This window comes from Equus caballus, chromosome 28 (assembly GCF_041296265.1).
Source record: "Equus caballus isolate H_3958 breed thoroughbred chromosome 28, TB-T2T, whole genome shotgun sequence".
Classification (NCBI taxonomy): domain Eukaryota; kingdom Metazoa; phylum Chordata; class Mammalia; order Perissodactyla; family Equidae; genus Equus; species Equus caballus.
Genome location: NC_091711.1, coordinates 51,237,746 through 51,265,547, shown reverse-complemented (window position 1 = coordinate 51,265,547; position 27,802 = coordinate 51,237,746). Strand labels below are relative to the sequence as shown.

Here is a 27,802-nt window from a genome sequence, read left to right as displayed (position 1 = left end):
GGCTCGGTGCCCAGACCCTCCTCCTCAGCCCCTGAGATCGAGAGACTTCTGACACCTGGCAGCTTGCCATCCTGGTGCCGGGTGAGTCCTGGCTTTGGGAGCTGTCTGGAGGGAGAGGGAGTCCTTTTGGGTGCAGCCTGGGTTTTGACCCAGGCTCTGCCGTCAGTCTTGCCCTGGACACATCACTTCCAGGTGTGGAGACCAGACCCCTGGGGTGGTACCCCCTGGTCCCTCGGACACTGTTGGCTAGCACTTCCCACATGGTGGAGAGGCAAACAGGCGAGCTCAGATGTCTGTGCCCAACGCTGCCCCTGCTGGGCCCTCTCCTCAAGGAGAGCAAGAAAGAGGAAAAAGGTTTGATGTCAGCCTTTCAGAAGGCCACCTGTGTCAACACAGTGGCTGGGCAGGGTCGTCTGCTCCCCAGGCTGGGATGGTTCCGGCCGGCTGGCCCTGTGTGGGCCCTGTGCTCTCTCCCAGATGCCCTCTGCTCTGGTCTGGGGCCCCTGGGCCAGCATGCCACCTGTGCAGGGCATGGGCTGTAGGTTGAATGGGGGCCTTGCTGGGGGGCACCACTGGCTCCCCTCCAGGCACCCTGGCAGGCCCCAAGCTGGCTGCTCAGGCTGAGGCCGTTCCAGGGGTCTTCAGAGGCCTCAGCAGGGCGTGCTGAGGGCAGCGTAGGGGATGGCGGGAAAAAGTGATTGGCTTGGTGCCCATGTGGGTCCAGTGCTGGCGGGGGAGAGGTGCTGGACAGGGGTCTGGGAACAACCCTCATAGGCCAGGGAGCGTAGCTCTGTCTTGGGATGCAAGGGAGCCTGTGGCATGTGGTTCAGAGGCTGTGGGGCAGCAGCCTGGCAGGATGGGGGTGACCTGGGTGGTGGGGGGCCCAGCTATGGGGAGGGCGGGGGTCTCTGGGCCACACACGTATTTTGGCCCCCCGCCAGGGTGTTATTGGAGCTAGGGGCCTGCTTCGGAGGAGCTGCAGGGCCCAGCACACTGCTGAGGTGAGGCTGGTGCCCCTGCAGGGAAGGTAGCAGCTGCCCTGGGAGGGGAAGGAGGGACCCTGGCTTGGGCCGCCCCTCTCCATGCAGTAAGTGGGAGAAGTGGGTGAGTGAGGGCAGCCGGTGGCGGCGGGGGGCGGGGGGGGGGGTGGTGTACTCCAGCGGGGCCCACCTGCTCCCTGTCAGCCTTGGAGATGCTCCCCAGCCTGGCCAGGGGCCTTGAGGGGCTTGGCCTCCCCTCCCCCATCTTGGAATCAGGCCTGATTTGGGGGCCACCCTGAAGGGACCTCAGGACCCATGAAAGGATGTCAGAATGGTGGATGGGAGGCCAAGGAAGATGAAGAGAGGGAGACCCAGGGAGGCCTGTCCGCCAGGCCCAGCAGTACTTCCTGGAGGTGGCCCTGGGCCCAGCCCCTGTGTGTGGCAGCTCCTTGCTGAACTGAGTGAGCAACTGAGGGGGGAGGAGTTTGGTCTGGCCCCAGGGAGCTGGGGGCTCCTTCCTGGGTGCCTTGCAGGAAGGCTGGGCACCCACCTCCTCCCATGCAATCCCGGCCACCTTGTTGCCCCCCGACACAGGCATTGAGTCTCACTCACCACCCTGAGCTGGGGCATTTCCTCACTGGGAGCTCCTGTCCCTCTGCCTTCCCAAAGCCCTAGCCCAAGTGTTTGTTCCTGTGGGGCCCTGCCTACTGTCCCACCTTAACCTGGCCTCTAGACCTTGTCCAGTGCCCCAAGCACCATGCACCCCGCCAGGCCCCTAACCCCTCCTGGACAGAAGACCTCCTGGAGCAGTTCCCTGCAATGCTCTCTGTGTTGTCCCCTCTGTGAAGATGGCCCTGACCCCACTTTTCCCATACTTGGTCCCTCCCTCGAGGCCAACTCCAGGCCTGCCCAGCTCTGCCAAGCCTCTCAGCCCCTCTGGGCAGCCTGGGCTGACCCAGTGCTGGGGCTGGCCGAGACCCCTCCCACCCACAGCCCCTTATGGCCCAAGTACCTGGGTCTGGGGTACCTTCGGTGGGCTCTTTGTCCTGGGGATACTGGGGCAGGACCCCTGTTGGCAGGGTCCCCCCTTGGCATCACAGACATGTGTGCCAGCACATGTGTGGTCATGTGTGTGTGAGTGGTTGGCTTGCATGCTGGCTTGGCACAATGCCCCAAGCTAATCGTGGGATTCGGCTGTGAGGGAGGAGGCGGGGCTCTGGTGACCGCTGAGGCACTGACAGGCTGACAGACTGACGGGGAGATTACAGGCCTTGCTTGCTCCTCACTCACACTGGCCCTCATCCGTCCGCCCCCCACGCCCAACCCCGCCTCCTGCACAAGGCCCAGGAGGGGGCTCTGGTCGGGGGATGGTCCTGGTCCAGCTGCAGCCGCCATGAGCCTCGGGCTGCCCTGGCCAGCAACATCCAGCTGGCTGTGGGAGGTGAGCCTGCAAAAGGGGAGATGAGTGGGGGCAGCTCAGAGATGGGGTGGGCAGGCTGGGGGAGACAGACATCAGAATCAGTGCTCACGCCTGTTATTGAGCTCCAAATGCCCACAGCACTGCCCCTAGCCTCTCCCAGCTTGGATGGGGGTTGGGGGCTCGGTACTCACATAGGAGGCCCTTCTGTGGCTGGGCAGCTGCCTGAACTGCTCTTTCTGCCCGTGGTGGCCAGAGGCCTCATCTGTGCTCCAGACCCCCTGCAGATCCCACCCCTGCCCAAATCTGGCCCCTCCCAATCTCTGGGCACCTCCTACTCTCCCTGTCAGTCTGACCACAGGTTATCCACTGGTGAGGTTATCTCTGGAGAATGCTCACACTTTCCTAAGTGGCAGTCCCATCCTTTTCATCTGATCATCGTGTTGACTGAGGCTGCTTGTGTCCTGGAGCCAGCAGAGCTGCTGAGAACCTCTGGGAGCCTCCAGGGGCTCCTGGGCACTGAGGGTGGAGGCTCAGCCCCGTGTCCCCAGCACACAGCACCTTTGGTGGCACACAGGGCACTCTCAGGGGCTTTGGGCTGAGCAGATGGGTCCATGTGGAGGTTGCCCACAAGCATGGGCAGGTCGGTGGAGAGTGTGAAGTGGCGAATGTTCTGATTTGGAGCACTGCAGTGCAGAGGAGGGACATGGGGTGAGGCTGGGGTGGGGATACCAGGAGGGGGCCCAAGCCACGTCCAGGTGGGACACCGTGGGGCAGTTAGGAGAGAGGTGGATGCTGCAGCATGGTGGATGGGTGGGTGGGGCATCAGAGCCTATTGAATCCCACCTTCTTCCTGAAGGTCCCAGAGGAGTCCTGGGAGGAGCCGTGTTCTTGAATAACAGAATAATTTACTGAAACTGTTCCCAAGTCTTTCTAAGCCATCTCACCATAGTGTTAGGCAGGAATGGGGACAGGAGAGTGGCCTGATTGCTGGCAGTGTGGGGGACCCCAGTCTAGGTGGGCACCCACAATGTACAGAGGCTGCACTTGGCCTAGAGAGAGGGAGCAGGCGGTGGTGTACACCCTCGGGCTTTGGCCAGCTCAGCTCCTGAGACCCCTGAGGGGAAGGGCTAGATGTTAGATGCAGAGATCCTGGTGAGGTGGCCTCAGGCCTCAGACAGAGGGGCTGAGAGGCACCTGGGTGCACCCAGGAAGGAGTCCACAGCTGGGGGCTGTGGCTGACAGGCAGTGGGGAGGGGGAGGGGATCAGGGGAGCAGGACCTGAGCCTCCTAAGACAAGTGGTCAGGAAGGCCCTGGGCTTTCTCTGGGCATACCCCCTTGGCCGTGGGTCTTGGGCCTGTGACCTCACTGCCACCAGCCAGGAGTGACTTTTCACGTTGTGACCCAGAGCCCAGACTGCAAGGGGAGGCTGACCAGTCGCGCCAAGCCTGGCCCGGGGTTGGGCAGTCTGGCCCACAGTCTGGGCTGGTAGAGGGAGGAGCAGGGCCCCAGGAGCCAGGGCTGGTGAGGAGGGGATGGTGACACCCTGTACCTGGGAGGGGTCCTGGGGGAGGCTCTCCTGGCCCTGACGCATGGCTCAGGCTACCACGTCAGTTGTCCCTAGAGCCCGCCCTGCCCCACCCCACCCCTGCTCCTAAGTGGCACGCGAGCTGGTTGGGGGTCGTGCAGGCGGCTGCTGGGGCCATGGTCGCGCTTTATTGGCGGCAGCGGAGTCGGGGGCCGAGCCCTGGGACTGACCCTGGAGCCGGGGGCGGAGCTGCCTGTCGCGCCCCTTCCGTAAAGGCGGGCTGCGCTCGGCCGTGTCGACACCAGGTGAGCGTTCCGTAGGGACGGCTCCCGCCCACGTGACCTCCGCCACCGCCGCCCTTGTTCCTCGGGGTCAGCCTCCTGCCCCGGCGCGTCGCGGGTTTCCCGGGGGAGGCTCCCCTGCAAGTGCGTCCTGGGGCGCGGGGCCTACAGGCGGGGCGCGGCGGCGGCGCCCGGGCTCCCTGAGGAACTGTCGCGGCCCCGGCGTCCCCAGGTAACCGTCCTGCGCTCCGGGGAGTCGGGCGGCGCCGCCGCGGGGGGGCCCTGCACCTGCGCCCGCGGGGAGGCGCGAGGCCGGGGCGGTCCCGCTGGACTCTGACCCGTCACCCGGCGGGCGGGGCGGGCGCGGGGGCGCCGCTCTCTGGCAGATCCCGCTTCGCGCCCCTCCCTCGTGCTTGTTTTGGAAACAGCAGAGGCTCGCATTTGCGGCGTCTCTGCCGGTTTTGTTTCCTCTGATTTGTTTAGCTCTCCCGGCTAATTGCAGATTTGCATTTTCGTCCGAGCGAGTGAGCGAGTGGGAGCGAGCGCAGAGGCCCGATCCCCGAGGCCCGATCCCCGACTGCCAGCTGCCCGCGAGGGAGGGGCGGCTCCTTGGCTTCTCTAGGGGCGCCGCCCCGAGGGGGGACTCGGACGCTCTTTGGCCTGTCCTGGAGTGCGGGGGGGGGGGGGGGGGGGGGGCGCGACCCCGCCCTCTTTGTCGGGGGTTGGCTACCCCGCCCGCCCCCTACCGCTTTGAGGTCCATAGTGCCCTCCACATAGTGCTAGGACCCCGCTCCCCATCTGGACTTGTCCCCACCTGGGCCTGAGCCTTTGCCTGAGTCGTCCCTTTCTCCGTGCCTGCCCGTGCCTGTGTCCCCATCCTGTCCCTGGGCGCTTCTTCTGTCCCCCTTGTCTTGTGCCAGTCCCATCTTGGTCCCCTTCCTGAGCCCACAGGCTGGCTGGCCTGGCCGAGGGCGCCCCCCAGCCAGCCCCTCCTCCACTGGGCTTGGCTGCTCCATGTCGTTTTGATACTTGTGTTAAGAAATTGCTCAATCTGTGTTTGCTTGAAAACAGTGACAGACATGGAAAGAACCCCCAACCCTAGCCCACACCCCAGAACCCTCCCCCAGGTGGGATGGAGGCCTGGGGAGGAGGAATGGATAGCCCTCAGCCTGCGGCCTGATCTGGAGTGAGGCTCTGCCCTCCTCTCTAGGCGCCTCCTGTGTACCTTTTCCTGGTGGCAAGGGTGAGGGGGGCAGAACCTGCCTGTGCAGGGGCCTGGTGGCTCCTGGCCAGAGGAAGGTGGAACCTGAGGAGGGAAGCCAAAGGGGACCCAACTGACAAGGGGTTCCTACTGCTCCCCACTTAATCTGGGGTGTGGAGGAGGGGCCTGGAGTCCTGGGGAGCCGCCTGTCCCCATCAGCACTGTGGCTGGGAGAGAGACACCACTGTGTGTGTGAAGCTTGGGGACCAGCTTCAGGGAGTGTGTGTGCTTTTGACTCCCTCGCAATGTGTCGCCCCCTTCCTGGGCCACTGGACTCAGACCTAAGATGCCCACCTGGCCAGATCCTGTGTTCAGACCTTGCCTGTCTGTGAAGACCATAGAGGATGAGTGGCAGCCTGTAGTGCTGGGTTAGGATGGATGTCTCAGGGCTCTGAGGGATGGGTAGGAGTTTTCCAGGGGGAACAGCAAAAGTAGAGACATGGTGATGTCATGATGGTAGGAGGAATACCTCCTCTACTGCAGTCGAAAGGATTTCCACATGCTGACAGGCACATACCATGGCAGCCCCTGAGGCCAGTGCTGTTATTACCCCTGTGTTACACATGGGGAAACTGAGGCACAGAGGAGCTTTGTAGATAACCCACATAACCCAGGTAGAAAGCGACAGAGTTGGGGCTTGAACCCAATAGTTTGGCTCCAGAGTTCTGCCCTTGAGAGCCCTCCGTGCAGCAGCACAGGGTGTGTGTTGTGGGCTGGTGCATCAGCCATGGCCTCAGGGCCCTGTGGGCACTCAGGTGGGTAGTCTTCTGAGGGTAGTGGGAATAACTTTCCTAAGAGCAGGAGATAAAGCCTGGCTGTTGGGGGTGGGAAGGGCAAGGTGGGAGAAGCTGGGGGCCAGGACTGGGTGGTTGAGAGAGGAAGCACCCTTGGGTTAGGAAAGGCTGCAGGACATGGTGGCTGGGGAGGGGGGGCTGTCAGGTTTCATCTTGCAGGAAGCATTGGCTGAAGGAGCCCAATGTTGGGAGGACAAATCCATGGGCTGCCTCTGGGAGCGTCTGAGAGATGAGCCTGGTCAGTGGATCACTCAGGGCATGTCCCTGGGGCTGGGGGGGGGGGGGGGGGCTGTGGCCATGGGGGCTGAGTGGACGGGCATGTGTGGGCTCATAAAGGAAGTGTCTTTTGGAAGAGGCTGGCCTGCCTTGGCCTTGCCTGCAGCAGACACACATGCACACACACACCCCCCTTGCCTAGACCCCTGGAGGGCTGGGGCTAGGGGCTGGGGGTGTGCCACAGGGAGAAGCTCAGGGGTTGCAGGAGGCTGAGGGAGTGGGCACGGGCACGGGTGGCCGGCATGATGTCCCTCCAAGCTGGCAGATCTGTAGGCCCTGTGCCATCCGTGTGCTGTGGGGCTCGGCGCCTGGGTTTGCCTGTGGAGTGGGCATTGCTCCTTTCACAAAGGCCGTGTTGAGCACCTAGGGCAAATGGACACCCCTTGCTCCCCAGTACCCTGAGCCCCGAGCCCCGTGTCCAGGTTAACCCTTCCCTGCTCAGCCACGGCTGAGGACACCAGCGGACTTTCCTGCCACAGGGAAGTGCTGCCTGTATGCACAAGTGTAGGGCCTACCTCCCCGCCTGCCTCACCCTGCCCACCTCCCTGGGACCCACTCTGGGTCCTGCTCTCCAGGGACCTGGGCGACTGGTGACCGTGTGTGGAGGGAGTGTACTGTGCAGGGCATGTGGAGCACCCTGTGGGATGGGGGGGCAGGGCCTGCTCCTGGTAGAGGAGGTGCTGGAGGCACGAGGCTGGGGGAGGCAGCCAGGCTGGGAGTCCATAGGCCGTGGCTGTGGCTGTGGCCAGAGCAGGGTTCAGTGGCTGAACTTTAGATGTGGGGAGGGCTTGGATAGGCCAGGAGAGATGGTTGGAGGGGGTCACTCAGGGCATGGAAGGCCATGTCCTGAGGCAGAGTGGAGCTGGAGGGAGGGGCTGGGGGAGACAGTTTTTATTGTTACATATACCTCTTTTTGTTTAGTCAAGTAATGCTGAATACCTTCTTATAAAAAATTTTCAAAAAATCGGGAAATGAAGTTACTTTGTTATCCCAGCCCCCTCCTCCCTGCCCCCTAGGCTTCACCACTATTTTCAATTTGGATGAAGCCTTCTAGAACTTCTCAGCAGTTGAACTCCTGTGTGTCCACATGGATGCCCATGGAGATCCCTGGAATCCTGTGCCACAGCCGTGCCCGACAGGTCTTGGCTCCGGTGGGGTGGGCACGGACCACCGACCTGCACTGGGCTGGTGGTTTTCAGGGTCTTCCTGTCGGATGCTAGGTGGTTGCCAAATGTTTACTCTAGTAAACCTGGCTGAGAAGTATCCTTGGGTAGGTCCTCCCTGGAGGCACCAGGGATGTTTATCCAGAATGGGAAGATACAATAGCAGCATGGCTGAGTGCTACAGTGTAGCAGGCTCCTGGAGGCTGGTCAGGAAAGTTTAATCCTTACAAATCCTTGGGGAGCTCACTATGACTGTCTCCATTTCACAGATGGGGAAATGAGGCACAGAGAAGTTAAGTAACTTGCCCAAGGTCACACAGCTAGTAAGTAGAATTACGGAGTCATGGGTATGCATCTCTTTCAGAAAAGAATTTTTGTTTCAATCAAAGTAATGTATGTACCTAGTTTAAAAAGGCAGATAGGACCAATAGACTTATGATGAAAAGAAGCTGTTGCCTTTTTGAGCAGAGGAGAGAGGAGTGTGTCAGGCTTGTATTCTGGAAAGACCAAGTGGATGTGTATGCAGTGTGGTGCTGGGTGAGGGGCTTGAAGGCTGGCGTCTGAGGGAGAGGCTATGTTGGGTGCAGGTAGGGGAGGCAGAAGAGGTTGGGGGTCTTCTGCTCCAGGATGGCAGAGGCCGGATGGGGTCCCATGGGCTGCTGCCCACTCCCCAGACATGAGCAGAGGAGACAGGTGGGGGCAGGCCAGGCTCATGGTGAGACCACTATCTCTCCTTTGCTTCCTAGAGAATCTCAATGCAGGCCTGGAGAGGAGACTGAGCTGGAGTACTGGAGCTTTGGTGAGTGGGGGCTGGGCCCTGTGTGGGGAAGGCAGCGGGGGGCTACAGCCACGTGGACAGTGAGGCTGGAGGTGCCCTTCCAGTTATGGTGTGTGGTGTTCTCGAGGCTCTGGTCCAGCCGGGCCCAGTGTGCGCATGTCTGCCCAAACCCAGGCACCCTGCCCATGGGGCCTGCTGCCAAGCCCCCCAGTTCTCTGAGGTCAGGTTTGCTTGGGAGGGGTGGCTCTGCAGTGAGACTGGGTGGTGTTTGGGTGCCAGAGCGCTGGGTCCTGGAACATTAGGGCTGGGAATTTGGGCTTGGGGGGAGGCGGTGCCTGTCCAGACACTTTCCGGGCCAGCAGCGGGCCGGAGTTTGTGCGACTTCTTGGAAGTGCACCTCCGGACTTGAGCCAGGAAGAAGGCTGTCTGATGCCCCTGAGGAAATCCCCGCTGGCCCGGTGAGCAGGGGTCCTGGGCTGCCTTCAAAACAGGAAGCGCCCATTCCAGGAACACCAGCGGCAGGAAGCTTTGCTGGCTCTGCCCGGCGCCTCCCACACTGCCAGCCTGCGCTCTGCCCGGTCAGGTGGGTCACCCTTCACTCCTGGACCTGCCAGCCATGTCACCTGAGGCTTTGTTTGTCCAGGATGTGGAGGGGAGCTGCTGCCTGTGGGGTGGGACCCCGTCCCGCCTGCCCCCCGGATGGCCCGGGCTCAGCACAGGGCCCTAGAGCACTGGGATCTGAACCTCACTTTGCCCACCCCCACCCCCCCTGCCGGGGGCCCCTGGGGCAGGGAGCCCGGGCAGCAGCACAGTGGCCTTGACCGCACACATGGTTTTCATTGAGCACTTATGGTCTGCCAGCCGTGGGGCCCCTGGGGCGAGGAGGGGACTCAGTCAAGTGATACGAAGCAGAGGAAGACTAGAGCATTCTTTTTATGCACTGTGACTCCTACCACCCTCGTGGGTCCCGGTCCGTCCCGGTCCAGGTCCTGACAAGGCTGTGAGGTAGCAGGGCTGTGGGAGAGCCAGGGTCAGAGCAGAGCTTTTTCAGAAGGGGGAGGTGCCTGAGAGTTCCCCCACTAGGCCAGCTCTGGGTTCAAGTCCTGGCTGTGTGCTTGCCAACCGACTGGCAGAGGGGCCTCAGCTCTGGTCCATCTGGGACAAATGAGAGCGCTCCCAGGGGTACCCTGGGCTCGAGAGGCTCAGGTTCCGCCCCGCCCCCGGCCCCGCCCCCGCCCGCCTGTGCTCCCTCCCTGGGCTCAGGGAACATTCCATTCATTCCCCTCTCGCCACGGCCTGGCCAGGCCGGAGCCAAAAGCTGAAGCCACAGCCTAGCAGAGCCTGGGTCGCAGCGGTGACGCGGGGAGTCTGGTGAGCAGGGCCCGGCTAGGAGGGCCAGCCTGGGCACAAGGCTGAGGCGCTGGGACGCCCACCCCCACTCCCGTCCTGCTGGCGCCGCCGAGTGGACTTTGGGCCCAGGCGAGCGAGAGCAAGGGAGCAGGGCTGGGGGAAGGGTACTGGGTGCTGAGGGGCGGGTCCTCCAGCTCAGGCCCTTTCCTGCCCCACGGCTGGTGGGTGTCTGAGCGTCCAGGGCCTGTTCTGGTGCTCTGGGTCTGTGCAGCCTTGGAGTCACGGGCATCTCAGCTGCTCATCTGGGGAATTCCCAGACTGCGTCCTCCTCTCCCCTAGATGGGCAGCTGAGCCCAGAGAGGAGTCTGCCATGGTGGGGATCCCCTCCTCCCGGCTTTGCCCACCCTGCCTGTGGTCCTGAGGGGCTTATGCAGTCTTCCTGTCTTCTCCCCAGCCTGCTCACCCTCGTCTTGGAGAGGCCTGGGGTCACCTGGCTCCTTCTCCTACAGCCCTCTCTTGGGCCCCCACACATCCCCCTGGTACTGCCCAGCCTCCTGTGCCAGGCAGGCAGCGACTTCTTCCCAGGTCCCTGCTGTCCCCTCCAGCTAGCCTGTGAGTGGCTCCTCTCCCAGTGGCTGGTGAGGAGGGCACATGGGCATGTGGGGTCCCCAGGGACCAGGCAAGAACTGAGCACTGCAGTGCAGGGTGGGGGTCTGTGCAGAGGCAGGAGCTGCCCGCCAAGGGGCCTGTTGCAGACCAGAGCCTGCAGAGATTCTGGGGTGGGGAGGGCTTTGTGAATCAGTTGCTTATTGGTTACACTTCCTCAAGGGGTTTGAGGAAGGTTGTGGAGAACAGAGGGATGCAGGGGGGATGGGGAACAGCCATGGCCTGGCCAGGGGCTTCCTAGTGGCCCAAGTAAAGAAGGAAGCCAGTTTGATATGAGAATTACAGGGTCCATGAGAAAAAACCAACCCATTCGAGTAAACACAGCTTTGTCCAAAGCCAGGACCCCAAAGAAATTTCTCCTCTGGCCACGAATAGAGCAGACAGCTTCCTGCCTGCCTGGAGGAGATGGAGCAAGGCAGGCGAGGTGTCCACGGTGGGGTATGAAAGTAATTGCTTCTCCAGGAAGTGAGAGCCATTCAGGGAGGTGATGTTTGAGGTGACCCCAAAGGCTGTTCCAGCTCCTCTGGCCATTCAGGGAGTATGGGAGGCCAGGGCCTGGGTCCTTTGTGACCCTCTGCCATCGGGCTCTGGCCCCACTCAGACACATGGCATGGGCAGGGTTGTCCTAGATGTCCTGCCAGGCACAGTGCCCTCGGGGAGGACTGCGGGGCTCCAGGGTGAGTGCTCCTGCACACATCAGGGGAGGGCAGCTGAGGGGGTGTCAGAGGAGACCGATCGGGGGTTCTGATCAGGACAGAGTGGGGTCCTGAGGGTGAGGGGTTGCAGGACTGCCCCAAGGTGAGAGAATTCTGGAGGCAGAATGTCAGGGACAGATTCCAACGTCTCTAAGTTGGGGAGGAGGAACTACGTATGTTCTGGGTCCACTTGTGGAGCCTTGAGTCCCTCCTCCAATCTGGGGATCCTTAGCCCACCCTTGGCCTTAGCAGCTCATCCCTCATCTCTTTGAACACATGCAGGGGCCTGTGCACATGCAGGGACCTGTGTGCAGATGGACCCCTGCACACCGACTCAGCCCACCACAGACTCCGGGGTCTCCCCACTCAGAGGCTTCTCCTGGGCTCCTGCCTCCTGTGCGCCTACATCTGAGGCTCAGCTGGCAGGGCACAGGTGGATTACTGCTGCCTCCTCTGCTAGTTCCCCAGGGGATCAGTGAGGCTCGGGGGAGGTGGATGGGAGGTGGGGCCAGGCTACAGTTTGAGCGGCGCTGGTGGGCAGATATAAATAGTGCGTGCCCTCACTGACCCCCACGGTTGGCCCTGGCTCCTTTCCAGCTGCAGCTTTGGGTTCCGTCGTGTTTCCTGTCAGAGCGCACCTTGTGCTGACAGTCAGGTGAAGAACAGATGTGGAGTCCACCTGTTTGCATGTCCACGGCCTGTTGGTCAGCCTGGCCTGTGTGCTGGTGCTTGTGGTCTGGGGACAGTGCCCCCCCCCACAATCACCTGGAGCTCATGGGGTCATGGGGCACATGTGTGAGTGCCTGGAAGACTTCCTGGAGGAGGCACTCTTGCCTTGGCGGGAGGCCTGCAGGTGCTTTGAGACCCTAGAGGTGGAGGCTGGGGTGCAGACCTGGGGACAGCCACACCTGTGCCTGCAGCATGCACTGGTGATGCCTGTCCCTGGTTGCAGCTCAGGCTACAGGTTAAACTTCTTGAGAGAGTCTGGGAAATGGTCTTGGAGATGAGAGTGCATGTGTCTGGCCAGACGTGAGGGAAGGGACCAGGCTCTCTTGGGGCAGGCTGTGCATGCTGTGTTCTGGTCATTCACACAGGGTCTGGAATGGGAGGTCTGGAGAGGCCCTGGAAGGGGGGTTCCTGCGTATGGAGGGTCCTCTAGGCTGGGGCTGCCCTGACCCCTCTCTCCTCCTGCAGGGCACAGGGGCGATGGCACTGCCGCTCTGGGCCCTGGCCCTCCTGGGCCTGGTGGGCACAAGCGCGGGCTTGCGGCCCCGCAAGCTGGAGTTCTTCCGCAGCGAGACAGAACTAAACCACCTGGTGGTGGATGAGGCGTCGGGCGTGGTGTACCTGGGGGCGGTGAACGCGCTCTACCAGCTGAGTGCTGAGCTGCAGTTGGAGCAGCAGGTGGCCACAGGCCCGGCCCTGGACAACAAGAAGTGTACACCGCCCATCGAGGCCAGCCAGTGCCACGAGGCCATGCTGACCGACAACGTCAATCAGCTCCTGTTGCTCGACCCACCCAGGAAGCGCCTCGTCGAGTGCGGCAGCCTCTTCAAGGGCATCTGTGCCCTGCGCGCCCTGAGCAACATCTCCACATGCCTCTTCTACGAGGACGGCAGTGGCGAGAAGTCCTTTGTGGCCAGCAATGATGAGAGCGTGGCCACAGTGGGGCTGGTGAGCGCCACAGGCCCTGGCGGTGAGCGTGTGCTGTTCGTGGGCAAAGGCAACGGGCCTCATGACAACGGCATCATCGTGAGCACCCGCCTCCTGGACCGGGCTGAGGGCAGGGAGGCCTTCGAGGCCTACACAGACCATGCCACCTACAAGGCCGGCTACCTGTCCACCAACACGCAGCAGTTCGTGGCTGCCTTTGAGGACGGCCTGTACGTCTTCTTCGTCTTCAACCAGCAAGACAAGCACCCGCCGCGGAACCGCACGCTGCTGGCGCGCATGTGCAAGCAGGACCCCTTCTACTACTCCTACCTGGAGATGGACCTGCAGTGCCTCGACCCCAGCGACGTCCAGGCCCCTGCCTTTGGCACCTGCCTGGCAGCCTCTGTGGCCGTGCCAGGTGCCGCCAGGGTGCTCTACGCTGTCTTCAGTAAGGATGGCCGGGGCGGTGGGGGGCCCCGTGCAGGCCTCTGCCTGTTCCCACTGGATGAGGTCCATGCCAAGATGGAGGCCAACCGCAATGCCTGCTACACGGGCACGCGGGATGCGGGTCGCGATACCTTCTACAAGCCCTTCCACGGCGACATCCAGTGTGGTGGCCACGGGCAGGTACGTGCCTCAGCACGCTCTCCCACGGGCTCGGGCCACACCCATCTGTGGTTGTGCGTGTCGCTGCCCCCTGCGGGTGTGTCCGTGCTTGTGAGGGCTCGCGAGAGGGTGCGTGTGTGTGGTGTCGCTGCAGCCGGGTCCGTGTGAGCACTAGCACGCCAGGCCGCTTTTCCCAGGTGTCGGTTCATTTGCTCACTCAGTGCCAGGTTGTACTGGGCATCGGGGTGCAGCAGTGAGCATGTGGGTGGGGTCCCTGCCTACGTGGCTCTTGTTCTTGGAGACATGTGTGGCGGCCAAAATACTGAGAGCTCCAGTGGGGAGAGGCCTCTGGGGCAGGGGTCTGTGCCTGCTGTTGACACCATGGCCCGCAGGGCGCCAGTGAGAGCTTCCCCTGTGGCTCGGAGCACCTGCCCTACCCGCTGGGCAGCCGAGACGGACTCACAGCCATGGCCGTGCTGCAGCGTGGCGGCCTGAACCTGACGGCTGTGACGGTGACCGCAGAAAACGGCCACACCGTTGCCTTCCTGGGCACCTCAGATGGCCGGGTCCTCAAGGTGAGGCCCAGGGATGGGGCAGGGCAGCTCCTGGAGGGGTGGTCTGTGTGCGAGACCCCCGCCCTCACGTGCCTACCTTGTGCTCACAGGTGTACCTCACCCCAGATGGCAGCCCCGCAGAATATGGCTCTATTCTTGTGGAGATCAACAAGAGGATCAAGCAGGACCTGGTGCTCTCTGCAGATCTGTCCAGTCTGTATGCCATGACCCAGGACAAGGTAGGCCTGTGGAGCCTCTGGGGGAGGGACCTTGGTGGTCCAGGCCATTGGATCGGCCTAGAGGGGTGCAAAGGAGGGTGGGAAAGGGACCACCCCCCCTTCTCCTTGGGTCCCCAGTAGCATCTCCATCCCGTGTTGCTAGTGCCTTCCATGTCTCTGCAACTCTGTTTCTGTCTGTCCTACGTCTCTGGCCCTGCCTCGGCCCTGTCCTGAGGAGAAGGATGAGTCAGTGCTCTGAATGGGCCTCCCCTAAAGGCAGACAGTGGCTAGGGACCCTGTGCAGCCCCTGTGAGCTCAGGCAGTGGGGGAGAGCAAGAGCCCCTCAAGCTGGCCTGGGGAGCACCCAGGACATCTAAGCACCTCATAGGGAGCAGGGTCAGAGGGCCTGGGCTGGTGCAGGGGCCTGCCACAACCGGGACCCTCATGGTTCCCTGGGACCCTACACCATCACATCATGAGCCAGGTACAGCCATCATGCCGGGGCCACATGGAGACTTGTTGGCAACTGCTGCCTGCAGCTCTTGCTGGCGAGCCTTGGGTTGGTGTCTGAGGCTTTTAAGGCCCAGATATAAAGGTGGGGTGAAGCCGGTGGTCCCTGGGAAGTCTAGGGTCTGAGGGAGGCCCTGTGGCTGCTGGCCAGTCACCTCTGGTGGCCACATCCCTGCCCACCACTCTGCTGCCAGGTGTTCCGGCTCCCAGTGCAGGAGTGTCTGAGCCACCTGAACTGCGCCCAGTGCCGCAGCTCCCAGGACCCCTACTGCGGCTGGTGCGTCGTCGAGGGACGGTGAGCGCCTGGCTCTGGGGGCCTGGTGGGGGAACAGCCCTGCCCTGTGGGCTGACGTGCCCGTGCTGAGGCTGCCCTTACCCCCACAGATGCACCAGGAGGGCTGAGTGCCCGAGGGCCAACGAGAGTGGCCACTGGCTATGGAGCCGAGACGAGTCCTGTGTGGCCATAACCGGGGCCCAGCCACAGAACATGAGCCGGAGGGCCCAGGGGGAGGTGCGTGGGGGTGCGCAGGGGGTGGGTCTAGGGTAGAGGCAGGGCTGCTGCTGGCCAAGGGCTGTTGGCTCCGGTAGGCAGGCGAGCCACACAGCGTCTCAACCCTGACCTGGGCTCTGGGTGCCCGTCCTTTGTTGGGTTCCCGGCCCCTGTGTACTGGGGGGCTCCTGTGTATCCAGAGCAGACCCAGGCCCCATCCCCAGAGTTGCTGGGGTGACCTCACAGGGGCCTGTTTCAGATGAAATGGAGTCAGGTTCTAGAGGCTTCCCTGGGTGGTCAGCCTGTACACGTGCAGGAGGGCAGCCGGACAATGGGCCAGAGGACAGGTGCGACAGGTGCCCTGGGCGTGGGTAGTGGGGCCTCCTCACTGACAGCCCAGCCGTGGTTCCCCCACACCCCAAGGCTGGGCAGGGGGTTCTGGTGTGAACCACACAGCCCTTCCCCAGGTGCAGCTGACTGTCAGTCCCCTCCCGGCCCTGAGGGAGGAGGATGAGCTGCTGTGCCTCTTCGGTGAATCACCGCCACACTCAGCCCGAGTGGAGGGGGACGCCGTCATCTGCAACTCCCCGAGCAACATTCCCAGCACACCGCCCGGCCAGGGTGAGGCCGTTCTCCTCCAGCCACTGGGCGGGCACTTCTCCCTTCTCAACGCCGTGGGGTCACATGCCCCCACCCAGTGAGACCCTCAAGGGACCCAGTCCCAGGGGTGAGGGCTGAGGTAGGGTGGAGTGGGGCGGAGGCCCACGGGCAGTTCTGGTTCTGGGTGCCCTGAGCCACGTGGGCCATGCAGTCACACCCACCCCAGCCCAAAGCTGTTGGTGAGAGCCGCTCGTCTGAGCCCTTTGACTCAGCTTCTTCCTTCGTCACATTACTCAGCCCCACCTGGTGCCAGGCCCTGGGCTGCATCATCTGTGCAGAAGCCCTTGCCTCTCTCTGCCCTATCCAGCTTGAGACAGGTGGGGCTGTCCCCAGAGGCTGGGGCCCAAATAGGTGCCAGGGCAGGCGCTGAACCTCTGTCCCCTGAGCGTTCTGGGCCATGGAGGATGGCTTGCTGTGAAGGCAGGGACCACACAGTGATGTGGTGGGGACCTGGCAGGTGCTCTGCCCCAGACACTGAGGCCCTCAGTGCGTGCAGGGACAGAGAGGGAGCCCGACGCACAGAGCCCTGGGGAGCAATGCAAACCCCACCCTGGGAGCTGACACCTGAGCCAAGATCTGATTGTGGGTGGCAGGCCCGGCTGAGCCTGAGTGCAAGTCAGTGAGGCAGCCTCTATAGGGCCCCACTCACAGACAGGGGGGTCTCCACGTTCTGCCTCTGGTTCTGTGTTCAATGGCCTGTTGGGAGCTATGATGGGTGAGGAGTTGGGGCCAAGGAGGCCCAATTCCAGGCCTCCCTGTCCCCTGGCACCCTGCCGTCCCCCCGCCACCCTCCCCTGCCAGCCTTGCCCTGCACTCTGTGGCCCCACCTGATGCTGTCCCCACCTGCAGACCACGTGGCTGTGAACGTCCAACTCCTCTTCAGACACGGCAACATCTTTCTTACCTCCCACCTGTACCCCTTCTATGATTGCCGGGAGGCCATGAGCCTGGTGGAGAACCTGCCGTGAGTGTCACACCCACTTGGTTGCCCAGCCAGCCCCACCCTAACCCCATCCCCGTGCACCTGACCCTGCTCACCACCCCTCCCCCAGGTGCATCTCCTGTGCCAGCAATCGCTGGACCTGCCAGTGGGAACTTCGCTACCATGAGTGTCGGGAGGCCTCGCCCAACCCCGAGGATGGCATCGTCCGTGCTCACATGGTGAGGGGCCATGGGGGCTTGTGGGAGCCGGGTCGCTTGGCCAGGGCCAGGCAGCATCTGACCAGTCTGCTTTCTCCAGGAGGACAACTGCCCCCAGTTCCTGAACCCCAGCCCACTGGTCATCCCCATGAACCATGAGACAGACGTGACCTTCCAGGGCAAGAACCTGGACACAGTGAAGGTCTAGGGGGGTTGCAGGGTGCTGGCCCGGGGGCAGGGGCTGACCAATGCAAACAGGCCTGGGGACCCCAGCAGGGGCCACGATGGCTGGTGGCCTGTCAGTGGGTCTTGTTCAGATCCATCCTCCTGCAAAACTGATGTCAGAGCATCTGGGCCCAGCCCATGAGGGAGGCGCTCAGCATGTGGTTGGGGACAGGAGACAGAGGTCTGGGAGGACGTGGGGATATTTGGACTGGCCTTGAGAACTCAGGCGGGGAAAAGGAGAAGGGCAAGGAGAAGGCGAGTTCAAGGCATTGGGGGCTGTGCAGCGGGGTGCCCCTTAGTGAGGAGGCAGCAGGCGCTGCGCTTGCATGTTGGCCTGGGGAGTCTGGGAGTGGCTGAGTGGTCACTTGGGATGGGAGTGCCTAGCTGGCCTCGGGGGTGTGGGGCTCACGGGGCTGGCCTTTCTGGGGTGTCCTGACCGGTCTGTCTCGCAGGGCTCCTCCCTGCACGTAGGCAGTGACCTGCTCAAGTTCGAGGAGCCAGTGAGCGTGCAGGGGCCAGGGACCTTCTTCTTTCGGACCCCAAAGGTATGGCCCTGGGGGCAGCCAGGCTGCTAGACCCTGAGGGCGGGCTCTGGGGGCAGCCTGGTGACCTGCAGAGCTTGAGGGCTGGGGCAGGTGGGGAGTCTGAGGAAGCAGCGGCAGCCGGCCAGGCAGGCGTGGCCTCAGATACCACTGTGTCCTCCATCTCCCTGGAATCAGAGCGATCCGTTGGTGTCTGAGGCTCCAGCTCCTGGCCGCCGGAGGTCTCCTCCTATGGCCCCTTGGCTGTGAGGGGACCACATGGGCCATCGTGTGCATGGTGGTCGCCTTCAGGGGCTTAGGTGGAAGCGAGGGGTACAGTGTGTGCTTACATGTCCCCCCAGCTGTCCCATGACGCCAATGAGACGCTGCCCCTGCACCTGTACGTCAAATCCTACGGCAAGAACATTGACAGCAAGCTCCAAGGTGGGTGGGGTGGGCAGCGGGGGCCCCGTGGCGTGTGGGGAGCGGGGCAGCCCCGCTGACTGCTGGCTTCTTCCTCCACAGTGACCCTCTACAACTGCTCCTTTGGCCGAAGTGACTGCAGCCTGTGCCTGGCTGCTGACCCCACCTACCAGTGCGTGTGGTGCAGCGGGCAGGGCAGGTGTGTGTACAAGGCCCTGTGCAGCAACGCCACCTCCGAGTGCCCGCCGCCCGTCATCACCAGGGTGAGCCCCTTGTGCCTCCCCAGCTGGGAGGGACTCCAGCCTGGCCGTGGCCCACTTGCATGGCCCCGGCCTGCCCAGGCTGCCAGGTCAGCTGGGCTCCACCAATTTCAGATCCAGCCTGAGACGGGCCCACTAGGCGGCGGCATTCGTGTCACCATCCACGGGTCAAATTTGGGGGTCAGAGCCGACGACGTCAAGAGGGTCACTGTTGCTGACCGGAACTGCACCTTTGAGCCAGAACGGTACTCTGTGTCCACCCGGTGAGTGGACAGCCCACGGCCTGGGCTCCATTGGCTGGGGGGCTAGATGACCAGGTGGATGGAGAGGAAGGACATGGGCCAGGGGTGTGGGGGTGCCCAGGGTTTGCACGCCTACAGATGTGCAAGTCGGAGGGGCCTTGGGAGGGCCTTGAGTGTGTCCCCACCCTGCCCATTGCCCACCCAGGATTGTGTGTGCCATCGAGGCTGCAGAGGCGCCCTCCACAGGGGGTGTCATGGTGGAGGTCAATGGGAAGTTCGGCTATTCACCACCCCACGTCCAGTTCACCTACCAGGTAAGCACCTGGCCCCGGGATCTGCATGAGTCTTGCGGGTTAGGACCGATGTGAGTGAGATCTGGCCACTGCTGCTGACCCCAGCCCCGTTGGGGGCTACATGCTGACTTGGGGTGAGGTGTGCCCCTGCCACCTTCCAACAACACTTATTGTCCAGTCAAGGCTTGGGTGGGAGGGCCACAGCCCGGCTACCCCAGCCCTGACCTCAATGCCCTTGTCGCTCTTGTAGCAGCCCCAGCCCCTCAGCGTGGAGCCAAAGCAGGGGCCACAGGCAGGTGGGACCACGCTGACCATCAGTGGCACCCACCTGGACACGGGCTCTGAGGAAGACGTGCGGGTGACCCTCAGTGATGTCCCCTGTAAAGTGTGGGTGTCACCTGTGGGCCTGCGAGTCTTCGGTCTGCCCTCGTCCTGGGGACGGGGTGGGGGTGCTGTGGCGGGGCTCCTGAGTCTGCCCTGGAGGGGGCAGTGGAACCCCCTGGCCTGGAACTGGGCTTGCTCCCAGGGTGGGGTTGACACTGACTGGCACCCCCACCCCAGGACGCAGTTTGGGGCCCAGCTCCAGTGTGTCACAGGCCCCCAGGTGTCTCTGGGGGAGCTGCACCTGGAGATTTACTACGGGGGCTCCCTGGTGCCTAGCCCTGGTGTCACCTTCACCTACCGCGAGAATCCGGTGCTGCGGGCCTTCGAGCCGTTGCGGAGCTTTGTCAGGTGTGGCCTCTCCCTCCCTCCCTGGCCAGTGCTCCCCACGCCCCCCGGGTACTCCATGCCATAGCCTCCCTGTTCAGCCACTTCTTGGGTCTCTGCCCACTTGTCTTGGGAGGACGTGGTGGGGCTGGTCTGGGTGGCAGGAGGAGGCCTCTGGAAAACCCCACTGCCCCCCCAGATCAACTTCTTCATAAAAACCCAGACAGCAGGCCCCATGGCAGTCGCTCACCCTGCTTCTGACAAGTGAGGGTGGCAGTGGGCATGGTCATGTGCTCTGAGCCCGCCCCCCACCCTCAGCAGGCGTGTGCTCACACAGACCTGCATGTCCCCCCAAAAGCAGAGTAGGGTCAGGGACTCCAGGACCCATCCTCTCCAAGCCCACTGAGTGGCCAGAGTAGGGGTGGGAAGCTGGTGGGGGCACAGCCTGCGGGACACCTGCTCTGCCCAGTCATGCCACTGAGGCACTGCCCCCTGACCCCAGCGGCGGCCGGAGCATCAATGTCACGGGGCAGGGCTTCAGCCTGATCCAGAGATTCGCCATGGTAGTCATAGCCGAGCCCCTGCAGTCCTGGCGGCGGCGGCGGGAGGCCGGACCCCTGCAGCCCACGATGGTCAGTCCTGGTGCCAGCTGGGGGCTCAGCTCTGACGCTGGCCACTGGGGACATGCCAGGGAGGGGTGGGGCCTGCGCCAACAGGCCTGACAGCCCGGTCTCTGCTCATAGGTTGTGGGCACGGAGTACACGTTCTACAACGACTCCAAGGTTGTGTTCTTGTCCCCGGCTGTCCCCGAGGAGCCCGAGGCCTACAACCTCACAGCACTCATTCAGATGGACGGGCACCGTGTCCTGCTCAGGACTGAGGCTGGCGCCTTTGAGTACGTGGCCGACCCCACCTTCGAGAACTTTACAGGGGGCGTCAAGAAGCAGGTCAACAAGCTCATCCACGCCCGGGTGAGGATGCAGCCCTGGGGGTCAGGGTCTTGACCAGGTGCTTGTGGGGATGCAGCCTGAGGTCTGGGCTGAGCTGGTCCATGCATCCATGACCCCCTGCTGGTCACTGTGATCCCCCTGCAGGGCACCAATCTGAACAAAGCAATGACACTTCACGAGGCCGAGGCCTTCGTGGGTGCCGAGCGCTGCATCATGAAGACGCTGACTGAGACTGACCTGTACTGTGAACCCCCAGAGGTGCAGCCCCCCCCCAAGCGGCGGCAGAAGCGGGACACGACCAACAACCTGCCTGAGTTCATTGTGCGTGTGGGCAGGGCAGGGAGCCCATCACTGAGTGCTGAGAGCGGGGAGCATTCCTAGGGGTGTCAGGGGCACTGTCTCAGCTGCACCTGTCTATGCTAAGTCCGCCTGTCCACCCAGGTGAAATTCGGCTCACGGGAGTGGGTGCTGGGCCGCGTGGAGTATGACACGCGTGTGAGTGATGTGCCACTCAGCCTCATCCTGCCACTGGTCATTGTGCCCATGGTGGCTGTCATTGCTGTGTCTGTCTACTGCTACTGGTGAGCCTCTCCCCAGCAGTCTTAGCTCACCAGCCCCTGTAATGCCCCGCCCCTACCCCCCCTCCACTGCCCCCTTTCTTGCTCCTCCCTCCTGCGCCGTCACCTCCTGCAGCCCCAGCAGCCCCTGCACTGCTCCACTACCCACTACCCCACCTGCACCCCTGCCCTGCCTCCCCTGCAGCCTTAGCCCCCCACACCCCCTCCCACTCCAGCCCCAGCCCCTGTGACCACACCCACTGCCCAGCACAAGGCAGAGGCTCAGAGCCACCCAGTAGCCAGGTCCAGGAGCCTCCGTGTGCCCCTAGGAGGAAGAGCCAGCAAGCGGAGCGCGAGTATGAGAAGATCAAGTCCCAGCTGGAGGGCTTGGAGGAAAGCGTGCGGGACCGCTGCAAGAAGGAGTTCACGGGTAGGGCCGCCATCCTTGGCCTCCCTGGGCTCCTTGACCTCCCCACGCTCCCTGACCTCTCCGGGCGCTTCCTGACCTCCTGGGGCTCCCTGACCTCCTGGGGCTCCCTGCCAGCCGGCCAGAGCCCAGGGCTCACATGCCTGGAAGAGGGCCTTGGAGGAGGCTGCATCTGGAGGGCGCGGAGGGTGGCCACAGGGCTGGCAGGAGCCTCAACCTGGCCTCCCCCCAGACCTCATGATCGAGATGGAGGACCAGACAAACGACGTGCACGAGGCGGGCATCCCCGTGCTGGACTACAAGACCTACACCGACCGCGTCTTCTTCCTGCCCTCCAAGGACGGTGACAAGGATGTGATGATCACGGGCAAGCTGGACATCCCCGAGTCGCGGCGGCCTGTGGTGGAGCAGGCCCTATACCAGTTCTCCAACCTGCTCAACAGCAAGTCCTTCCTCATCAATGTGAGTGGGGATGGGGTGAGGGGTGGGGCCCCAGGTGGGCGGCACGTCCTAGGTGTCCGGGTATCTCTGACCTGACGCTGCCCCCACAGTTCATCCACACCCTGGAGAACCAACGGGAGTTCTCGGCCCGCGCTAAGGTCTACTTTGCATCGCTGCTGACGGTGGCGCTGCACGGGAAGCTGGAGTACTACACGGACATCATGCGCACGCTCTTCCTGGAGCTCATGGAGCAGTACGTGGTGGCCAAGAACCCCAAGCTGATGCTGCGCAGGTGTGTGGCCGAGGGGAGAGGGGGTGTCTGGGCGTGGAGGGGTGGTGGATGCAGAGGCCATGTGGCAGGATGATGGGTGTGCACAGGGCTTATTCGGCATCCAGTTTGCCGGCAGATGTAGCCAGTGCAGGTGAGTACGGGCAGGAGATGGCAGGCGATGGCATCCCTGGCAGCAGGCAATCTCTGCAGGTCACTTAGCTGCTCCCCTTAGACACAGCTCTGTAGGGTGGGGTGGAAGATGATATGCCTGCCCTAAGGGCCTGGGCGTGTGGTCACTGCTGGCTGTGCAGGGACAACATGACGGGGATCCAGGGCCTAGATGGCGAGGGTAGGCTGGCATGAGGATGGTCTGGGTGGATGGAAGAGCCAGCTGGGCCTCGGGGCACTAAGGGGTCCCTGAGTACAAGGCCTGTCTGTGCTTCCAGGTCTGAGACAGTGGTGGAGAGGATGCTGTCCAACTGGATGTCCATCTGCCTGTACCAGTACCTCAAGGTGGGTTCCACGTGGCCCAGCCAGGTGTGGGGGAGGGGCGAGGTAGTGCTATCCTCCAAAGGTCCACCCGCCCATGCAGCACCTCCAGGTGGGCCCAGCCCCACTTGGACACGCTTGCATCCCACTCTGGGGTGGTTAGTCCTACCCATGGCTGAGCCACCCATGTCATTCCAGGACAGCGCTGGCGAGCCACTGTACAAGCTCTTCAAGGCCATTAAGCATCAGGTAGAGAAGGGACCAGTGGACGCCGTGCAGAAGAAGGCTAAATACACCCTCAATGACACAGGCCTGCTGGGCGACGATGTGGAGTATGCGCCCCTGGTGAGCCCCAGGGCTGGGTGGGCCACTGGGGGACCTCAGAGGCTGGGCTGCTGGCCAGCCTCAGGGTCAGGAGCTGGACGCCAGTCTCCTCCCTTGTGGACTTGTGTCAGAAGCCGTTGCCTGTGCTGGGCTTGCCCGCATTTGGGGAAGGGCCCAGGTCGTGGGTCCGAGCAGCTGTCAGGACCTTAAGCTTGTCCCTGGAGAGAGCTCTAAGTGTCATGACCCTGGGCCAGCTGCTTCCTGGTCACCCAGGAACACTGCAAGGGTGTGTGGGATCTGGCGCACCAAGTGTGTTTGGCGCTGAGCTTGTGTGCATGTGGAGGGAGTGTGTGGCATGTGCTTATGTTGTGTGATCTGTCTGTGCTGCCCTGCTGTCTGTTGTTGTCTGATACACACAAGTGAGCAGTCCCCTGAGCTGCTCCTCTGCTCTCAGTCCTCCTGAGCCAGAGCATGCAGGGAAAGGAGGAGGCTGGGTCGCCCATGGTGCTGTGGGGGCTCAGAGCCCTCCCCCATGCCTCGACCCAAGGGTGAGGCCCGAGGCTGCTCCCATGTCCGAGGGAGTCAGAGCTAGGATCCCTCCCTCACTGGCTCTTCATCTTGTCTCCCCCACAGACGGTCAGCGTGATCGTTCAGGATGAAGGGGTCGACGCTGTCCCTGTCAAGGTCCTCAACTGTGACACCATCTCCCAGGTCAAGGAGAAGATCATTGACCAAGTGTACCGCACACAGCCTTGCTCTCGCTGGCCCAAGGCTGACAGTGTGGTCCTCGGTGAGCAGGGTCCCTGTATGCCCGTCTCTGTGCCCTGGGGAGAGGTCCTGCCCTGAGGACCGAGTTGGGCAAGTGGGGTGGGGGGACGGTTAGAGGGAACCCGGGCAGAGTGCTCTGTGGCTGGGTTCCCGGAGCTGGGCTCTGTCCTCCCACAGAGTGGCGTCCTGGGTCCACAGCGCAGATCCTGTCAGACCTGGACCTGACGTCTCAGCGGGAGGGCCGCTGGAAGCGCATCAACACCCTGATGCACTACAACGTGAGTGCAGGGCCAGGCGAGGGGGCAGGTCCCTGCCCGGAGTGGTGAGTGATGCCCACCTCATGGCCATGTTCCAGGTCCGGGACGGCGCCACTCTCCTCCTGTCAAAGGTGGGGGTCTCCCAGCAGCCGGAGGACAGCCAGCAGGACCTGCCCGGGGAGCGTGAGTCCCTTCCTCCTACCCGCACCCTTCTGGCTCTGGCAGTCAGCGTGGACCAGCGTCCACCCTGTGTGGCCATCTCAGGGGAGCTGCCGAGCCTCCGTGGATCCCTCAGCGCCCCCTCCCTGCAGGCCACGCCCTCCTGGAGGAGGAGAACCGGGTGTGGCACCTGGTGCGGCCCACAGACGAGGTGGACGAAGGCAAGTCGAAGCGCGGCAGTGTGAAGGAGAAGGAGCGCACCAAGGCCATCACCGAAATCTACCTGACTCGCCTGCTGTCCGTCAAGGTGGGCGGCGGGCCTGTGGGTGGGAGGCCCAGGCGGCCAGGCGGTGCTGACCCTCCCTGCCCCACAGGGCACACTGCAGCAGTTTGTGGACAACTTCTTCCAGAGCGTGCTGGCTCCTGGGAAAGCCGTGCCACCCGCCGTCAAGTACTTCTTCGACTTCCTGGACGAGCAAGCAGAGAAGCATGACATCAGGGATGAGGATACTGTCCACATCTGGAAGACCAACAGGTGAGCTCCTCCAGCTGGGCTCCCCATCCCTGCCCGCCCTTCCCCAGCGTCTCGGCGGCCCCTCATGCCCTGTTGCTCTGCCTCAGTTTACCACTCCGGTTCTGGGTGAACATCCTCAAGAACCCTCACTTCATCTTTGACGTGCACGTCCACGAGGTGGTGGACGCCTCCCTGTCGGTCATCGCACAGACCTTCATGGATGCCTGCACGCGCACAGAGCACAAGCTGAGCCGCGTGAGTGGCCTCTGGGGCTGTTCTGGTGGGGCGACAGGATGTGGGCTATTGCCCAGGAGGCCTGGAAGGCCTGGACTGGACAGTGTCCACAGGGTGGGTGGATGGCTGGGGAAGCCATGACTGTGAGGCAGGTGAGGGGTCAGTTTGGGATGTAGCAGGTTTGTCTGGGGTGTGGATTTGTACGCTTGGGGCTGAAGCTTGGGGAAGGGTGGGTACAAGGTGACTGGAGCTGCAGGGGGCGGAGCCTGGGATCCCCCCCTTACACAGGCTGAGAAAGTGAGTTTTACTACAATCATAAAATGATGAAACTACCAGGAGTTCCCATCAGGTCTGTGGCTGGGCCGAGGTGGCTGCCCGGCTGGACCCCCATCTCCCGCACACCCTCCTTTCTCTGTGGGTACCGTGAGTGGGTGTGAGCCTGGCCCATCAGGGGCTGAGGGCAGGGGCACCAGCCAGCCCGTCTTGGCGTGGGCATTACTTGGCTCTGACCCCCACAGGACTCTCCCAGCAACAAGCTGCTCTACGCGAAGGAGATCTCCACCTACAAGAAGATGGTAGAGGAGTGAGTTCCGCCTGCCCCTTCCCACCAGACCTCGGCGCCCACCCTCCCCCCCTTGCCCAGTGGGGCCCTTGGGGGCAGTTCAGGCCTGTGCTTGGGAGGAGGGCCCTGGTGGGCAGCTTCGGGTCCAGCCTCTGGGACCCACTGCCCACTTCTTCTCTCCACCCCCCACAGTTACTACAAGGGGATCAGACAGATGGTGCAGGTCAGCGACCAGGACATGAACACACATTTGGCAGAGATTTCCCGGGTAAGGGGGGCACAGGGGACACACCAGCTGACCCTCCCCAGGCTGAGCCCCCTGCTGCCCCCAGGGTGGGCTGAAGTTGTGCCCAAGGTAGAGAAGCAGAGGGTGGAGCCAGATGGGCTAGCGCTTGTGGTGACCAAGTGTGATCTGGTGGGGGTGCTTGTGAGCAGCCCTGAGCCGGCCTTGCCTGCCACGTGTTTGTGTGGAGGGGGGCGTGTCTGTCCGTGGCCGTCCAGTATGGCTTCATGCTGGGAAGGTGATCTTTGTGTCTGTCTTTGCCCATGGGAGTACATATTACAGTAGCCTGTCCAGCCCCTCCCCTGCCTGGGTCACACTGCCTGCCCCCCTCCCCCCTAGGCACACACGGACTCCCTGAACACCCTTGTGGCCCTGCACCAGCTCTACCAGTACACCCAGAAGTACTATGACGAGGTAGGATCGGGTCCTCCAGGGCAGCCGTGGTCGGGCAGCCCCCTTCCCTGGCCTGGGTCTGACATGAGGCACCCTCAGATCATCAACGCCCTAGAGGACGATCCTGCCGCCCAGAAGATGCAGCTGGCCTTCCGCCTCCAGCAGATCGCGGCTGCACTTGAGAACAAAGTCACAGACCTCTGACCTCCGATCTCCGCCCCCGTGGTCTCGGGGCGCAGGTGGGTGACACCTGGTGCTGGGCGTTGGGCGGCCCCTGGGCTGTGTGGCTGCACTGGCGGGCTCAGCCCTCATCTCTCACCAGCAGAGGAAGAGCCCCTGGGCGTCCAAGTGTGGGTGCAGCGAGGGAGCCCCGACCTCCACGTTTTTAGCCACGTAGCGTCTTTCTCCTGAGCAATAGTGCCGGGGCCCAGCAGCACCAGCTCCCTCCTGTGGAACCAGCATCAGTCAGCGCCTCTGCGTGGAGTCCTTGAGTGACTCGCACATGTGCCTTATGCCCCCGGCACCTCAGCTCCCTTCCCAGCACCAGCAGCCGCCTCGGGTCCTGGGTTTGGCCTCTTTGGGTGGGGTCTGAGTGCCTGCAGCCCCCGGGGCCTCATGCCCAGGCTGCGTCTGCCCCGCCGGGACAGGAGGAGAAAAGCGGTACCATGCCTTTGTGACCTCACCTGCCCCGCCCTGTGGGGCGCTGGCCCTCTGGGTGGACTCCGTGCCGTGGGCCCCACCTCAAAGGTCAAGCTGGACGTCAGACGTCGAGGCCCAGGTGGCCAGAGGGGACCCAGCAGACCAGGGTCCTGGTCTCAGCCTGTCAGACAGGCTGCCCTGGAGGCCCTGCCCAGGTCTGGGGGGTCCTGGAGCAGCTCTGCCAGGAGCACCCCTACCCCCTTGTGAATCTTGTTAATTGTAAATCAAATACAACTGTCTTTTTCACTCTGCTGCTCGGCTGGGTTCCTCCTGGGGCTCCGACCTGCTGTCCCTGCGCAGCCACCCCCGTTCCCAGGCCTGTCCTGCCCGTGGCCTCCCCCTCAGACACTGTCTGGCCCTAAGATCTCAGCATCAGGTGGGCTGTGTGGCCTCACACCCCCACCTCACAGTTCCTCTGGGCCAGGCCTGGGGGTGTGTGTGCTGAGGCTGCAGCCCACCCACAGCCCTGCTGCCCCAGGAGAACAGGGTGGTCAGGGCTGGGGGGTGAGGTCTGAGGCTCAGAAATGGGCTGTGTGCTGCTCAGGCCTGAGAGTGAGCCTGGAACAGACTGTGTTTCCAGGAGGTGCGAGGAGGCAGTCCCTCCCGGCAGGGGGATTGGGCTGACTCAGGCGCCATCTGGCGGTCGCCACGTCCCCTGCCTCCCTTCCTCAGGCTGGGTCTAGGAGCCATGGGGGCAGGGGGCGGGCGTGGCAGGAGCCTGCTGTCTGGGCCTTGAGCTCTGTGCCATTTTCTCTTTCCTGAGGTGGGGGGTTCTCACGGG

The 27,802-nt window shown here is 63.1% G+C and overlaps 1 protein-coding gene across 17 annotated transcripts in view; it reads left to right on the top strand.

The window, feature by feature from the left end:
• The window catches only part of PLXNB2 (plexin B2), a 31,550-nt gene extending 4,278 nt beyond the window's left edge, over positions 1-27,272 (top strand). For 2 of the 17 annotated variants that reach the window (XM_023631307.2, XM_070253818.1), the window contains exons 2-38: positions 8,448-8,500; positions 12,385-13,470; positions 13,842-14,024; positions 14,114-14,242; positions 14,926-15,026; positions 15,116-15,242; positions 15,689-15,842; positions 16,731-16,845; positions 16,934-17,042; positions 17,122-17,223; positions 17,699-17,791; positions 18,130-18,211; positions 18,293-18,453; positions 18,565-18,713; positions 18,898-19,006; positions 19,236-19,372; positions 19,547-19,717; positions 20,196-20,325; positions 20,437-20,664; positions 20,788-20,964; positions 21,085-21,224; positions 21,530-21,630; positions 21,860-22,089; positions 22,179-22,360; positions 22,786-22,852; positions 23,027-23,173; positions 23,786-23,942; positions 24,098-24,198; positions 24,276-24,360; positions 24,489-24,643; positions 24,711-24,871; positions 24,958-25,105; positions 25,603-25,667; positions 25,839-25,914; positions 26,269-26,343; positions 26,422-26,561; positions 26,648-27,272. In XM_023631307.2, coding sequence (XP_023487075.2) covers positions 8,448-8,500; positions 12,385-13,470; positions 13,842-14,024; positions 14,114-14,242; positions 14,926-15,026; positions 15,116-15,242; positions 15,689-15,842; positions 16,731-16,845; positions 16,934-17,042; positions 17,122-17,223; positions 17,699-17,791; positions 18,130-18,211; positions 18,293-18,453; positions 18,565-18,713; positions 18,898-19,006; positions 19,236-19,372; positions 19,547-19,717; positions 20,196-20,325; positions 20,437-20,664; positions 20,788-20,964; positions 21,085-21,224; positions 21,530-21,630; positions 21,860-22,089; positions 22,179-22,360; positions 22,786-22,852; positions 23,027-23,173; positions 23,786-23,942; positions 24,098-24,198; positions 24,276-24,360; positions 24,489-24,643; positions 24,711-24,871; positions 24,958-25,105; positions 25,603-25,667; positions 25,839-25,914; positions 26,269-26,343; positions 26,422-26,526 — 5,591 coding nt within the window. In that variant the 3' untranslated portion in view covers positions 26,527-26,561; positions 26,648-27,272. Of the gene's footprint in view, positions 1-3,846; positions 4,440-7,970; positions 8,025-8,447; positions 9,063-9,610; positions 9,851-12,384; positions 13,471-13,841; positions 14,025-14,113; positions 14,243-14,925; positions 15,027-15,115; positions 15,243-15,688; positions 15,843-16,730; positions 16,846-16,933; positions 17,043-17,121; positions 17,224-17,698; positions 17,792-18,129; positions 18,212-18,292; positions 18,454-18,564; positions 18,714-18,897; positions 19,007-19,235; positions 19,373-19,546; positions 19,718-20,195; positions 20,326-20,436; positions 20,665-20,787; positions 20,965-21,084; positions 21,225-21,529; positions 21,631-21,859; positions 22,090-22,178; positions 22,361-22,785; positions 22,853-23,026; positions 23,174-23,785; positions 23,943-24,097; positions 24,199-24,275; positions 24,361-24,488; positions 24,644-24,710; positions 24,872-24,957; positions 25,106-25,602; positions 25,668-25,838; positions 25,915-26,268; positions 26,344-26,421; positions 26,562-26,644 lie in introns of those variants that run through there. The other 15 variants (XM_023631306.2, XM_070253812.1, XM_070253809.1 and 12 more) reach the window with 14 other exon arrangements.
• The last annotated feature ends 530 nt before the right edge of the window (positions 27,273-27,802 follow it).